The sequence below is a fragment of the Phyllobates terribilis genome, unplaced genomic scaffold (genome assembly GCF_046119375.1).
Source record: "Phyllobates terribilis strain yellow unplaced genomic scaffold, ASM4611937v1 Scaffold_11__3_contigs__length_659146591, whole genome shotgun sequence".
Lineage (NCBI taxonomy): Eukaryota > Metazoa > Chordata > Amphibia > Anura > Dendrobatidae > Phyllobates > Phyllobates terribilis.
In genome coordinates this window covers 415274009-415290760 of record NW_027362771.1, presented here as the reverse complement: position 1 = coordinate 415290760, position 16752 = coordinate 415274009, and the positions used below count along the sequence as shown (strand labels likewise).

The 16752-nt window shown below is 42.6% G+C and overlaps 1 protein-coding gene across 1 annotated transcript in view; it reads left to right on the top strand.

Annotated features, from left to right (window-relative positions):
* Positions 1-16752, top strand: part of USP8 (ubiquitin specific peptidase 8) — an 80462-nt gene that overhangs the window by 57797 nt on the left and 5913 nt on the right. The window contains exons 10-16 of the mRNA XM_073653099.1: positions 863-1071; positions 2907-3314; positions 5017-5094; positions 5842-5916; positions 7543-7796; positions 12120-12332; positions 12839-13049. Coding sequence (XP_073509200.1) covers positions 863-1071; positions 2907-3314; positions 5017-5094; positions 5842-5916; positions 7543-7796; positions 12120-12332; positions 12839-13049 — 1448 coding nt within the window. The remainder of the gene's footprint in view (positions 1-862; positions 1072-2906; positions 3315-5016; positions 5095-5841; positions 5917-7542; positions 7797-12119; positions 12333-12838; positions 13050-16752) is intronic.

Sequence of the window (16752 nt, the reverse complement as noted above, 5' to 3'; positions counted from 1 at the left end):
CAAAAAATCCACCACGTAAATTGACCTGTATTGTGGATTCACAATTTGCAGCATGTCAATCTATGCTGCTGAGATCACTGCGGAGTTCACCATTTGCATCATACATCTACATATTTTCTGCAGCAAAATCCTTAACTGTTTTTACAGTAGGGTCTAACATATTCGAAAGATGTGGTTGTCATTTTGGCAGTATAAATATTGTTGCATGTAACACGTTTTTTCATGTCTGGGTTAAAGGGAATCTGTCAGCAGGTTTTTGCTACGGAATCTGAGAGCAGCGTAAGGCAGAGACCTTGATTCCAGGCATGTCACTTACTGGGCTGCATGGTGCAGTTTAGTCTATAATCCCCGTTTTCTCTGCTGTAGATGTAGCAGTGCTCAGAATGCTAAGCTGTGTATAACCCGCCCACACCCCTGATTGGCAGCTTCCTGTGTAAACTATGTAATTTCTGCAATCAGAAGTGGGGGTGGGGTTACACAGATTAGCTGGACTGCCCGGCATATAATACATAGTCCTGCAGTCATAATCTGTTGCTGATAAAACACTGATTGTATTGAAACCACAGCAAGCTGCTAAGTAAGTGACACATCACTGGTATCAGGCTCTGCCCCAACATTATGCTGCACTAAGATTAAACGGCAAAAGTTTGCTGACAGACTCCCTTTAACAGAGTACGATCTGAGTAAGAGAGAATAAGGTGTAGACATTAACTCTGCAGAATGTTACCTGGCATTTTGCAAAAAGGGCACATATGGGAATAGGTTGTCCAAAGTGGACCACTCTTATTAGTCCAAGCTATATCACGTTACTGCCTCTCTTTTTTGCTTACCTATATTGAATAGTTTCCTTCATTTGTGCTAGTGAACTTCAGCTATCCCTCTCTAGAAGAACCGCAACCACCTCCACCAGCTGTTCAGGTCAATCCTTCTCCACCGCATACACCAGATGAACAAGATGGAGACAAAAAAGCCATGAAAGAAGAAACCATAGAAGAACCCATCAGTGTAATGCAGAAGGCAGAACCTGCAGCCCCGGTTCAGCCGTCAGAAGCCCCCAAGCTTCTCCCACAGGTCTGTTCGATCATACAATGAGTCCATGGGGCAGGTGTCACAGTAAAGTGGTCAGTCTGATGCCACTGCTAGTTGCTATTGTGTATCTGTCTTCCCAATGTCCTGTCACCTTAGGGGTGTGGAGAGGGTAAACCAAGATTCTGACTACTCTACTTTTTCACAGTTTGACTCCAACGCCTTCATAAATGGCCAATAACTAGTGATAACAAATGAGGTTCACAGATGTTTAAACAAAGCCTTGCCGCAGCATGAAGACAGCTATCACCAGGGACGGCAGAGGCGATAGCAGACTTCCTATCAGCGCTGGAGCACCCTGCTTGTCACTAGCTTGTAGATAAAAAATTCACCTTAGATTAACAATATAATAAATAATCCCTTCCTGATATCTGTCATACATCTACGTTATGATCAGGAAACCGTTCCCACATAATGGAGATCTGCTTAACGGACAGACGAGATCCCGCAGCAACAAGCAGGGTGGATGCCAGACCACAGCATCTAGATGGTTGTCAGAGGGAGGGGGCTCCCACTTTCTATCAGCCACCCCGCAAGCTGATCGCAGGGTGTTAATGATTGCTATGGCAACTGGGAGCCAAGTAATGGCTTACATGTCCGCAGGTTACGGTGGCCTGCTAGGCCCTGCCACGAGCAGGGTCTAACATGCCTTGTGTCAATGTCTTGGCTTGCTCATACTGGCATATAACACGGCAGAGTGCTATCGAGTGTTTTACCAGGTAGCACTCGGCACAATGTTATACGGTGGGGCAGAGCAGATCTGAGATTATTTTTTTTCTCTCATGCCGATTCAGCCGTGTTAGCCTGCAGCATGCCTCCTACTGCCATTGCAACACATTGCCACCCTACAATTGTGTTGGTACCTGAAACTGTGATCATGCACCTTAAATGCTGCTATTAAAGGTTTACACTGTAAACCTTTAATGGCAACATTTACGGTGCATGATGTGGTGGGGGAACCTCATGCCCAGGGGCCGTTTATGGCCCTCAATGACCTCTTATCCGGTCCCTGGGCTGATTACCGGGGACCGCAGTGCTTGGGCCGGGAGCTGTATTTTGACGGCCGCCGGTTCATTCATTTCTTCTTGCTCTGTGAGCACGCACGCAGTATTCACTACTGAGCGATGAGGTGCTTGCAATGAAACATTATGTCCTGACACCAGTGCCAGCGTCAGGACATTCTTTGTGGGCGAATCTAGCACAATTTGTACATCCCCTGAAGGATGGTATAAATATCCAAATGACCCTTGGCAGAAAAGATTCCCCACCCCTGATTTACAGCATCATTTATAGGGAATCTGTGAATAGGATCAGACCTCCTAAGCAGTCTATATGGGTATGTAGGTCATAGAAAGCTGAATAACATGACACCCTGGTATTTGTGACCCGTTTGGAAAATGATGCTGATGTAATGTATGAGAAATGTAATATATTAACTATTTTATGTGTTAACTTCAAGTTTGTGTAAAAGAAAGCAAACCAGAAGCTCACCTGACATATTGCTTTACAGCATTTCTGCTGGTAAAGAGCTGAAGTGCTTTATTTAGGACTGGGAATGTTCTGCAAATACTGATACGGGAAAATTTTACCCTTATGTGCTGCAATACCACAAGATACTTTTATGTCTGTGCTACAGCATAGGTCGAAAGCGGAAAATCATGGCTTTTCCCAGGAATTGTTGATTTTATGATTTTTTTTTTGTTTTTGTTTTTAGCTCTTTCCTGAAAGTGCTATCTCAAGAATGTTTCTCTTCGTAATCTTTTTACATCAGATTTCTGTATTATAATGTGCTGTTCTTTCTTTACACATCTCACTTGCAGTTTGATCGCACGAAGAAACCAACTGTTAAAATAGGTGACAATCCCAAAAAAACTAAGAATGAAGTGAAAGAAAACAATCCAGTGCAAAATGGTAAAATCATTCCAGATCGTTCTACCAAGCCCTCATTAAGCACCAAAAAAGTAGAAACCTATTCTTCATCAGATAGAAACACACCGGAAAAATCTCACGACCAAAAAGAGAACCCAGACAAAGAGGAAATCCAAATTGCTAGTACCCAAGAAGAAAAGCAAATTAATCGGGTCAATACCGGAGAATCGGACTCTGGGACTCCGCAGAAAAAACAAGGACCAGAAAAAAAAGTTGTGATTGATAACGAAAATAAGGAAATTAAAAAAGCTAGCTCAGAGAAAAAGACAGACATGTCGGTGTCTGCTAACCCGAAGAAGGTAAAGTGATTTTCTAAGACTTATGTTCAAGCTGCTGTTAGAGAACTTGTGCAAAGATCTTCTCTGTATGACGACCACAAGTTCATGCATTACACGTACAGTCCATTGGTTTCGACGGGGTGTCTTGCAATGCTTTATTCCCCAATATTAGCAGCGCCTGTGAATTTGACCACAGATTATAAACTATCACCAGGGGTCTGAACAGAATTATTCCTGGTGATTATCTCATCTGTAAGGGACCATTTAAAGCCCTATAATGCTTTGTATGCTTTTCTGTAAACTGGAAAAAAAACACAAATTAAAAAAAAAAAAAATACAAAATTAAGAGATGAAATCAGATTGTGATATTATGAGCACTTACCTCCTTCATTGCTCTAATTTACAATAGTGGTGATGTAAATGCAATTTTACAGATATTGGGTAGATTTAAAGGCTGGTCCAATACCTATAAAGCCCTTTATAAACACCTGTATTTAAGCCCTAAGCACTTTTGTAATTGGCTTTATTATTAAATTAACTATACTTGTTCCTATCCTGCTGCTTTCTATGTTTTTTTTTTTATTTACTTACTGTGACGTTTTGTTTGAAAGGAGCCTCAAACTGGATGTCACTGGAGGCTGGGATTGCACTCCTTTCCCTGCATCGTCTATCACTTTCCTGAAACAGGACGTCATCGGGGGCAGCGCTGAGGTCACTTTCCACAGCTACTGTCACCACTGTCTTCTGATGACCTTCTGGTTCAGTAGAGGTGATCGAGAAGTGACCATGTGTTCGATCGCCACCACCGTCACACAATCGCTGCTTCTGACACCGCAGTCCCTTTTCCTGCAACAAATCTTCATCGGGGAGTGGAGATAAAAGCCATGTGAGTGACACCAGCGCCGCCCCCTGATGGCCATTCATTTGAGTGTGGTTAAAGAAGCTGTGGCGTGCCACCCTGAAACAAATCTGCGGCTTTGGTGTTTGGTGTCACTCACATGGCTTCTATCACCGCCCCCTGATAATGCGTTGCAGGGAAAGAGACTGTGGTGTTAGAAGCAGCAACTGTGATGGCGGCTGTAGCAACTGAAGATGCCTTCTCTTTTCGATCACCTCTACTGAACCAGGATGTCATCTGGTGATAGATGGCATAGTAAGTGACTGCAGCGCCGCCTCCTAATGATGTACAGCTCCAGGAGGAGTGATAGATGTGGCAGAGAAGTGAGTGCAGCCCCAGCCTCCTGTGATGTCCCATTTGAGACTCCTTTCAAACGAAACTTTACAAGAAGTAAAATAATAATACACATATAGGAAATAGCAGGATAGGGAGACGTGTTAGGGAACTTGATAATAAAGCTAATTACAAAAGTGCTTAGGGCTTGAAGATGGGTATTTATAAATTTATAAAGGGCTTTATAGATATTGGACCACCCCTTTAATCTTGATTAAGACCTCTTTCATACCTTTTTCAGTTTTTCTTTTTTTTTTTTTTTTGGACTCACTTCCACTTGACCCTAGAACAAAAATTGTGGATTTTGTAATGTGCAGAGAAACACAATTCCTTTTTTCTTAGGTTGTGCAGAAAATCAGTTCATACTGTATCTGGGTCATAACGTAAATTGCTTTATTGTTGAAATAAGCCTGTGAATTTATGTTATTGAGCTGTAGTTGAGGACCATAGCGTAGAGACTAATCTGTTATGTTCCTGCACTTTATTTTGCAGCAAGAAGTAGGAAAAGGACCTCAAGAGGATAAAGCAGAGATGGTTATAAAAGAGGTTGCTGAAGATGATAGACCTAAAGTATGCACCTTAACTTTTTAATTTTACTATGGAATTAAAATGTGTTATGCAATGTTTATATAGTAGATTTGTTACATTTAAAGGGTTATTCTCATATTATAAAAAGGTATGATTAGTTAGACAACATTTAAACATAACAAATTTACATTTGACTTGCTTTATCTATCTGCTGTCATTCTCTGGCTATGAGAGCTTTTTTCTCACATGGTTTACAGCTGGTTGCCAAAGAGGCCGACCACCAGACCCTGGCCAGTATGTGCAGTAGTTACATTCCAGGCTGAGTAGTTAACTCCTGAGATACTAGTCGACTGACTGTTGCCCATTGATTTATAAACAGCAGTTAGAAAGCAGCTTATCAATTCCTCCCCTATCTGCTCCTGATCCAGAGTTGCTGTTTATCAGTCTTGCAAAATCACAAACTCCCAGCTCCCACTTCCAGAGCAGTTTTACTAATCACTGCTCTCAATCTCCTGAGCACTGTGCTTGTTCTAAGGTAATGTTATCTCTATGTGCAAAAATATAGCAATGACAGTGTAAATTTTAGAACAAGCACTGACAGATGGAAGTGTGTCACAGTAGCAGAAAGATACTGAACCACAACTCTCACTCAAGTGGGAGCGCCCACTACACCAGCAACAAGGAAATGGAGAGCTCTGTGCTTCTGAACACACATGTTGAGATTAACCCTTTAAAGTTCTGATTTTTGCTACGACTAGTATCATTTTTATCTTTGTCCTTTTGTTTTAGAGAGAACCTTTGATGCGAGCTCGAAGTGAAGAGATGGGTAGAACTGTTCCAGGAATGCCTGAAGGCTGGGTTAAGGTAATTAGCGTATAAATATCTGACTGCCACACAAGTATTAATACGTACAGAAAAAAAGCTTAAGCTGGCCGCAAACATTAATTAGATGGTTGTCGGGTGACAGACCACATCTGTCCTAACTGCCCCAATACACAATACATGCGCTGTAAACCTTGCAGCTGCACTGAGATATGGCCTCCTTCCTCACATTTTGTGCAATGTACAGGACATCTATGCGTTGCACAGAAAGTGTGTTCTCACATACATACTTACAGTCCGTATTTTTCAGACTATAAGACGCACATCTCGTATCTTCACAGCATAGACAATTGCCTTCAGATGACCCCAAAGATAAGTCTAACTGGGTCAGATCGGGAGACCTTCGTGGCCATTCAACTGGCCCACGATGACCAATCCACTTTCCAGGAAACTGTTCATGTAGGAATGCTCGGACCTGACACCCATAATGTGGTGGTGCACCATCTTGTTGGAAAAACTCAGGGAACGTGCCATCTTCAGCGAATAAAGAGGGCAACACATCAGCATGTAGCAATTTCAGATATCCAGTGGCATTGAGGTTTCCATTGATGAAGAATGGCCCCACTATCTTTGTACCCCATATACCACACCATACCATCAAGATACGAGATGTGCAGCATCAGAAACAACGGATACTGGAAGCCTGTGCTAGCATTTCTTCTGCGGTGTTGCTATCAGTGTGTCAAGAGTGGGAGAAGAGGGTTGCATTGACAATCCAACACAATGGGCAGCACTTTGAACACATTTTATAAGTGGTCATAAACTTGTAAAAAAACTCATGAAAGAATAAAGTTACGTTAAAACCAATCACACCATTGTTTTTCTTAAGAAATTCTCAATAAGTTTGATGTGTCACATGACCCTCTTCCCATTGAAAAAAATAAAGTTGGATCCAAAATGGCCAACTTCAAAATGGCCGCCATGGTCACCACCCATCTGGAAAAGTTTTCCCCCTCCCATATACTAATGTGCCACAAACAGGAAGTTGATATCACCAACCATTTCCATTTAATTTAGGTGTATCCATATAAATGGCCCACCCTGTACATACATACATACTTTTTTTGTATTAACAATATTTCTTCTTGATTAAGTGGGCTAGAAGTAAAAAGGTCAAAATTCCCTTTGTTCTATTTGGTGTTTTTTTTGTAAAAATAAATGCAGATGATTATTGGGAGCTCCATACTAATGTGAGTATATGAAGTTATTCTAATAATAAAATTTAATTTAAAGGGATATTCCCGAAAAAAAAATCAAGCTTTTCCTTATCCTTAGGGGTCAGACTACTGCGACCCCACCCAGTGATACAGTGAACGGGACTCTACAGCACAGTCCTGAATGGAGTAGAGGTGTGTGCAAGTGCAGCCTCTATTCCATTCATTTTATATGGAGCTGATTGAAATGGCTGTGCTCGGTAGTCCCGTAGATAATAAATGGAGCACAGGCTCACCTCCATTCCATTCAGGCCTGGTCTTTAGAACTCCATTTTCCTGATCACTGTGGTCTCAACGGTTGGACCCTCAGCAATCCGCAAGTTATTCTGTATCCTTTGGATCCTGATTATTGCTTGTGTAATAAAACTTTTTTTGTGATTTAATTCATCTGCAGTTTCTTGATGAAGTAACTGGTACTTACCGCTATTATCATTCACCGACTCACACGGTTCACATGTATCCGCCTGAAATGAAGCCGTCATCATCTGCTCCTTTATCGACTCAAGTTCAGAAAGTCAAGCATCAGGCACATTCAGACATAGACAAGGAGCAAACAAAGTTGAAGCGATCATATTCTTCCCCAGATTTAACCCAGGCTATTAAAGAAGAAAAGAAGATCCCAACACCAATAATCAACCGTGAAAATAAGTAAGTTTGCTTACCTAAGTAATTTTGTGAATAATTGGAACATAATATATTGAAAATAATTGCTGCGCCATGTGCTCAGATTGATTCTAGTCATATTTGTTTTCCTAATTCTCGATAGACATGACATTACATTATAGTTTTTTTTTCTGCAGGCCATTGCTTTTGCATTATATTTACTGAAAGGCCACTAACTGTTACTTTTTTGAGATTGAAGAGGTTGTCCAAGACATAGTTTTTAGACCCGAAGTTAAAAAACAAACAAACAAGTAGTTGCTAACAAAGGCACATACCTACCTGTTCAACCCGGCTCAGAGCAATCACTGACCCCTCCTGCCAGTGAGTGAGCAGCTCCACTGCAGCCGAGCAGCTCTTCTTCCGGGCTGCTCTGTCAGTAGGGCATGACTGCCAACGTCACACTGATTGACAGCTGGCTCCCTGCACTGTCTGTGTGATGTCAGCTGAAGCCGCTGAATCGCTGGCAGAGATCGGCGCTGGGTACAACAGATAGGTAGTTAGCAACTACCTGCCTGTTCATTTTGCAGCCCATAGTGAAACAAAATAGTCCTGGATAACCCCTTTTAAAGGTGTATTCAATTTTTTTCACAGCATTTCAGCAGCAAAGTGGATAATACACTGCATTGCAGAAAAAAATGAACAGAATTTGCATTGCTTGTTGACTTGCAGTGTGTATTATAAATCCACCATATCTCAATTTATGTTATGGATTTTCCCTCAGATTCATTGCAAATTATGCAAGTCCTAAATAAAATCTGCAAATTCTGAAGTAAAATTGATAACATTCTCAGGCACTTCATTGGGGAACACAAGAAACCATAGTTGTTGTGTGCTGTCACCGGGGGGGGGGGGGCTGACCCTAAAAAACACTAAAAAAAGAGTCAACTCCTCATCAACAGGATAAGCCAGCCTACTGGCACCAAGCTACTCACTAGCCAGCTTCAGCCGCCCCTGCTTCTCACCCTCCGCTAGTCTGGCTCCCAGCAGTTCCCAGCACTTCAGGACCGGGTAGACCTGTCTTTCTGCCCTTGGGATGACACGAGGTGTCTGCAGCAGCACGCTTCTTAATCTTCTTCTCCTGGTCCCTCTTTATGTACAACACCAAGAGAAGAAGGCATATCCCAGTCTGCTCAGCTCCCCCCCAGTCACTCACTTTGCCTGTGCGTCATGCAAGTTGAAATTTCCCTTGTCTTACCCTGTTGCAACTTGTGCTGATTATGCCCACCCACCAACGCATGCCCCCAAGGATGTGAGCACAATTCCCCTCCTAAATGGGCTGTAGCGCTCTCCCAGTAAGTGGTTGAGCTTGGTTACTGTCATATAGTGTTTGTGTATCCCTCCTGCCTCCCCTGGTACTCTGACCACAACCCAGGGAGGATCAGACTCACCAGCTACTCTGCATCAACAGGGCTAATATACACAGCAGGACTAAGCGGCCTCAAACAAGTTCTTCCTCCGGGCCTTCACTCTACACCTTTTCTCAGGATGAGTTCCATCTCTCTCTTCCCCTCTACTGTCACTGCAAGAATTGGACCTTCGTTCTGACTCGGACTCTGACCTGGACTCCGACCAGATGTCTTAGCTGGTTGATAGTCTGGTCCAGGCCCTGAACCAATCCCTGGACGTTAAGGAAGCAGACCCCTCTTTCCTTGTGCCGATGGTGTTCTTAAAGAGGGACACGTGAGCTGCCAGATGTTTCTCAATCCGCATGAAATGCAACAAGGTGTTGGCCAACAAGTGGAAGCACCTGGGCAGGCATTTTCACAGATGGAGGCGCATGGCGATTTTACAAGATTTTCCAGAAGAACTATTCACCCTGGGGCCGTCTTTAATTCCACCAACCTGTTTTTCAGTGTGTTCTCTGCTATACAGTGGGGAAAATAAGTATTTAATACACTACCGGTTTTGCAAGTTTTCCCACTTACAAAGAATGAGAATGGAGAGGTCTGTAATTTTATCGTAGGTACACTTCACCTGTGAGAGACAGAATCTAAAAATAAAAACCAGAAAATCACATTGTATGATTTTTAAATACTTATTTCATGCAATAAAATGCAATTTAAGTGTTTGATCACCTACCAACCAGCAAGAATTCTGGCTCTTACAGAACTGTTAGTTTTTCTTTAAGAAGCCCTAATATTCTGCACTCATTACCTGTATTAATTGCACCTGTTTGAACTCGTTACCTGTATAAAAGACACCTATCCTCACACTGCAACCTCTCCACCATGGCCAAGACCAAAGAGCTGTCTAAGGACAACAGGGACTAAAATTGTAGACCTGCGCAAGGCTGGGATGGGCTACAGGACAATAGACAAGCATCTTGGTGAGAAGGCAACAACTGTTGGCACAATTATTAGAAAATAGAAGAAACACAAGATGACTGTGTATCTTCCTCGGTCTGGGGCTCCATGCGTAATCTCGCCTCGTGTGGCAAGGATGATTGTGAGAAAGGTCAGGAATCTGTCCAGAACTACACTGGAGGACCTCGTCAATAACCTGAATAGAGCTGGGACCACAGTCTCGAGCATTAACGTTAGTAACACACTGCGCCTTCATGCATTAAAATCCTACAGGGCACGCAATGTCCCCCTGCTGACGCCAGCACATGTCCAGGCCCGTTTGAAGGTTGCCAGTGACCATCTGGATGATCCAGAGGAGACATGGGAGAAGGTTGTGGGCAGATGAGACCAAAATAGAACTCTTTGGTATCAACTCCACTCGCCGTGTTTGGAGGAAGAAGTATGATTGCAACCCCAAAAAAAACATCCTAACCGTGAAGCATCGTGGGGGAAACCTCATACTTTGGGAGTGCTTTTCTGCAAAGGGGACAGGACTACTTCACCATATTGAAAGGAGGATGGATGGGGTCATGTATCGTGAGATTTTGGCCATCAAACTCCTTCCATCTGTAAGAGCATTGAAGATGGGTCATGGCTGGGTCTTCCAGCATGACAATGACCTGAAATACACAGCCAAGGCAACTAAGGAGTGGCTCTGTAAGAAGCATTTCAAGGTCTTGGATTGGCCTGGCCAGTCTCCAGACCTGAACCCAATAGAAAATCTTTGGATTCATCTGAAACTCAATGTTGCCCAGCGACAGCCCTGAAACCTGAAAGATCTGGAGAAGATCTGTGTGGAGGAGTGAGCCAAAACCCCTGCTGCAGTATGTGCAAACTTGGGCAAGAACTACAGGAAAAGTCTGACCTCTGTAATTGCAAACAAAGGTTTCTGTACCAAATATTAAGTTCTGTTTTTCTATTGTATCAAATACTTATTTCATGCAATAAAATGCAAAGTAATTATATAAACAATCCTACAATGTGATTTTCTGGATTTTTTTTAGATTCTGTCTCTCACAGTTGAAGTGTACCTACGATAAAAATTACAGACCTTTCCATTCTTTGTAGGTGGGAAAACGTCAAAATCAGCAGTGTATCAAATACTAATTTTCCCCACTGTAAGTAGTAAAGTGGTCAGGAACATCACTTTGCAATGCCTAAGACTGTATAGAACTGATTGAAACAAATCTAGTAAAGAACTTAATTGTTGCAAGATGGTAAATTAAGTCTTTACTTGTGGAGCTGATGGGTTACACTGGCCTCTTACAGGACCTCTCGATGAAAATTTTTATTTTATTTCTCCCTTTGCTAGCAATGAAGTATGTGTAATTAGTGGCATAACATACTCACTGGTCTCCATCTTCTGACATTTTCTACAGCGCTCTGGTCACTTCCGGTTGTCACGTGTCCGCAGTTGTAACCTGTTGGATCACATAGTATCTGCTGAGTGGAGTTCTGGTTACTTCCTCAATGCAAGTCTGAGGCTCTGTGACCTTGTCCTTAGGCCACGGCCCCACTATCAGTATGTGGTCAGTATTTTTTCTCAGGAGTGGGAGCCAAAACCAGGTGAGGAACAATCAGAGAAAAGGTATAATAGAAACAAGTCACCAATTCTGCATTTATCACCCACTCCTGGTTTTGGCTCCCACTCCTGAGAAAAAATACTGACCTAATACTGATAGTGGGGCTGTGGCCTTAGTCTCATACACTTGGATTGAGAAGATTTAAAAAGTGTTTAATCTGTGTGTCGTGGAGGTGAATCTGTGATTGGGCTGATCACAAATACGGTCAAGTGACTCCAATGTGACGCTGAAAATGACAGAACACTGAGTATGTTACTGCACTCATTACACATACACACATCATTGCTACCAACCAAAGAGAGAAATAAAAAATTTCACCCCACTGGTTTCAAGTTTGGAAAATGGCACCTTTTTTTAATTGTAACAAATGATTTGTCTTGTAGACCAACAACCCACGCTAAAACCGAGATCACAAAGTTATCTGCATCTAAGATCCGCAGCCTGAATCCCGTGTTTGGAGGTGCCGGTCCGGCTCTTACTGGTCTCAGGAATTTGGGCAATACGTGTTACATGAACTCTATCTTACAGTGTCTCTGTAACACTCCTCACTTGGCAGAGTACTTCCACAAGAACTGCTACCAAGCAGATATCAACAGGTAGGCTTATTCTAAACCTATGTTCTTTTTTTTTCCTTTTTTAGAAGCTTAAGTTTTAATTTGGTTCGCCAGGTGATCTGTAAAGCGGACCTGTCAGTAGATTTCACTATATAAATAGCATATATCATTAAAAAGGATTGTTAGGTTTGATGAGACTGGTGTACTAAGTGTGAAATTCCACGTCTGTGAACTTGTTTAGTGATGAATGCAGTTTGGACTGTGAAATTTGGTAACAGCTATACTGCAAAACCATGAGACATTATGCAGAAAAGTATTTGATGTGCACATTGAAAATATGGAAACCTCTTTCCTTGTTGATTATTATCCTGTTCTACCAGTTTGGGAAGTTACAGGCCTACAATCTTATATACTTACTACAAAAATCTCAAGCAGGGCATCGAGCTGCATTTTGCTAGGATGCAGGTGAAATCATTTCCAGAATTGTTTTTTTGCTTGTTTGGGTGAATTTGATGCCTGGGATTCTGAACCGTGTCTGTTCTGTACAGATTTAATCTTCTAGGTCATAAAGGAGAAGTGGCCGAGGAGTTTGGTATTATAATGAAAGCTCTTTGGACTGGTCAATATAAATACATAAGCCCTAAAGATTTCAAGGTAACAATTGGAAAAATCAATGATCAGTTTGCGGGATACATCCAGCAAGACTCCCAAGAGCTGCTGCTATTCTTAATGGATGGACTCCATGAGGATCTCAATAAGGTAATCTACTTTCTTCTTCTTTCCTAAATGAGAATGTGTCTTTTATGTTATACTATAGGAATTACTGTAAATACATTCTCTTTAAATTTTCAAGGTTAGTGACTCGGTGGTTAAAACTAAGTACTTGTGTTAATACTTGTACCATTTACAGCGGTGGGTTGAAGATGGATATTTTTGTGTAAAAGAAGTTGGTGAGTAGTGTCCTCAAAGGGGGAAAGAGGCAGAGTGGAAACAGCAGTGTCCCTAGTATATGCCATAATTTTGTGATTAGTACTGGCCCGTCCTCTCCTATTGAAGTGCCCCTCTAGTTTTACCAAATAATGCAATTGAGCATTGGTACTAGATACACCGCACAGTCTATAGTGATTGGTGGGTTCTCTGCTGTCAGACTAGCACCATCAGTCAGTAATCACCTACTGATGGCATATTGTACCTTTTTGTTTTTGAGTAGAGATCCCCATTAACCTGATCCCAGCACACAGATAGTGATGTGATGCTCTAGTCGCTCATTTCTGGGAAGTATGGTTAGAAATTAAGGATGTTTTGGCGTAAGCACCCGGAGAGCTCCTGGTGTAAGTGGCAAATATCTGTGTTTTTGGCCTCCTTCAGCCCAACAATGTACATCGCTATACCTTTATGCTTGTTGAGGAAAGTAGTTTAGTTATCTATGCTCTTCTATGCAGAGGCATGCAGTAAATACCATATATCTCACGGTATACTTAAAGCAACACTTCAGCGTTTCTTTTTATTGCAGTGCTGGAGTTGTGCTACTAATGTAAGTCCCTGCCCCTAGTCTTATACTTACCCACCGCAGTCTTCATCTTTCATCCACACCGTTCCCTTCGTTCTCCAGAAGTTTGTGACCTGCCCGCAGCTCCAGTGTTTGGACAAAGCTGGAGGCCACTTTTCAATGCAAGTCTATGAGCGCCTCACTCTGGCCTTGTTGTGGCTCTCATAGACCTACATTGAGCGCTTGTGACCGTTACTACTAACTTCTGGTCGGTCAGAAGTTGCTGTCACAAGGTGATGTGTGCAGGACTGGAGCCGTGCCAGGAACAGCACAATGCCCTTCTTTCTACACTGTCCGGTCCCTCCACTTGTCTCATAGCTGCAGCCAATTACTAGTTTTAGCTTAGAAATGAAATAATTATCCCCAGAAAACCTCTTTACAGAGAATCTGTCACCACATTTGACCTATCTAAACTATTAATATGGGCATACAGGTTATAGACTGCTGACGAGAGTGAGGCTATGTGCCCACGATGCAGAAATGCTCCGGATTTTTTCCTGAGCTTTTCTGCATCTCCCTGGTAGAAAAAAACGCATGCGGATTTTACATGCGTTTTCCTGCCAGGGACATGCGGATGTGAAGTGTTCTTCACTTGCATTTCTGCATGCGGGTTGACGAGCGCTTTCCAAGCGATTTTAGCATTACTTGGAAAGCGCTTGACAACTAGGTCACACTATATAAATCTATGCAAACAGCATGGATTTATATAGTGTGACCCGAGAGAATGTCAAAAAATAAATCTATACTTACCTTCCGATGGCCCCTGCAGTCTTGCTGCCCTCCTGTGTTGGCTGCCGGCAGATCGCGGTACGCTGTACTGTGACGTCACCGCAGGTCCTTCAGTCCTGCGCGATCTGTAAGCAAGCACAGGGAAGGAGTCCGGGGGCCGTCGGAAGGTGAATATAATCTTTATTTTTTTTTTTTTTTTTTTTTTACAGCTTTTAGGGTACCTGGGTGTGGAGGAGAGTCTCCTGTCCTCCACACCTGGGTACCATCTGCACATTAGAACACGCCAATTACGCAAGTACAGATGCAGTCTTGCGGAATTGGCGCGTTCCAATGCAAGTCAATGACGGTGAAAACGCAGCACTTCCGCAAAATAATTGGTAGTGCTGCGTTTTTTTCCGCAATGATAATCCGCAGCGGAAATTTCCGCAGCATGTGCAGAGCACATGCGGATTATCATTGGGGGACATGGCAGGCCTTCTACCATGCGTTTAAGCGTTTCTGCAGCGTTTTTGCCTGCAGATGTGTCAGGTATAATCACACACAGCTCTGCAGTGAGAGGAACCTGCAGATGTGTCAGGTATAATCACACACAGCTCTGCAGTGAGAGGAGCCTGCAGATGTGTCAGGTATAATCACACACAGCTCTGCAGTGAGATCAGGAAAGCAGAGAGCGGCCATTACACATCACACTGGTAACTCCCCTTCATGTAAAATAAGCTCTGGAGGCAGAGTTATCTTCCTTGCAGCGTCCTCCCCATAGCCTGGAAGAGGTCATTTATATAAAGTGATAAAAGATGATGTATCCACCACAAGGCATCTGATATGAGACATACAGGGATCACTGTCCTCAGCAGTCTCTAACCTGTATACCCATATTAATATTTTAGATGGGGCAAATGTAGCGACAGATTCCCTTTAAGCCCTTGTGTTTCTCCTTGGTGACTACTACAACATGGCAGTGATAGTATATCATGTTATACATGGAAATAAAAGTATACATGACGTAATATCTCATTTTGTTTTACTTTCTATTTTACGTGTCCTTTGATGATCCGTGTAGAGAGTAAGTAAGCCAATCCATTCATGTTCATGTTTGTGAAGGCGAAAGGCTCTGTTTTCTATGTATACGATAGATCTGTGTCGTTTTTTTGTGGGATAAGCAGTTACATGAAGTATAATGTCCGTGTGTTGTCCTGTTCTGTATCTGTCGTCTTCTCATTACAACTGAGCATATGATCTCCGCTCACATCTGCAGCCTGACCATTAAATGTGGGCCATTTCATACATACACTCGTGGTTCTTTGTTTCCTTAGATGATTTAGCACTTTTTTCTTGTGTGCATTAATTGAACCATTTACCACTTTAGCAGAAGCCATCTTTCTACTGCCTTGTAGAGTACACCTGTCGAGACCGGGTCCTGCACACTGTTATCTTTAACCTGGTCGTAGGGGGCAAATGCTATCTATCTGCAGGATGGAAAAATCCATGTAGTGCAGTGAGTGTTACTGGGGTTTATACTGTAGTCCTTAAAGGGACTCTATCAACACAGAATGACTTTTCAAACCAAGTTCCGCTCCTCAGGGCATCATGGCGGGGCCAATCATTAATATACACCTTCCCACCTGCTTGTTTTCCATCTATCTCCACCCTTCTCTGCATCTATGAAGCCAGAGCTGTCCATCAAAGAAGAGAGGGGTGGAGAGAGAGGGTAAACGACCATGTGGGAAGGTGTATATAAATGATTGACCCCGCCATGAAGCACCGAGCAGCGAGACTTAGTTTGAACAGTCTTTCTGTGCTGATAGTCCCATTAACTGCAAGGATGTGCCTTTGTGTGACTGATGGGAGTCTCGGCAATAAGACTCCCACCAGTCGTCCCATAGTCACACCTTCATGTGATCATCAACCTGCAATGGCAATAAGGCTACATTTACACATCCGTGTGAGTGTTAGCATCCGAGAGAAACAGACCCATTTGTTTTCCTCCCCTCAGGTGTCATATTGGTTGCTTCAGTTTTTATCCTCCTCCATTTTTAAACTGTCTGAAAAATTTTATCCATTGACTCTTAAAAATGGATCAGTTAAAACAGATCGAACTCTGAAGTACAAAGTCTGTCTTCTATGTTTTATTAGTTTTACACAGATAATCATAGCCTTTAATGGCCGAGTTCAATCATAAAAACT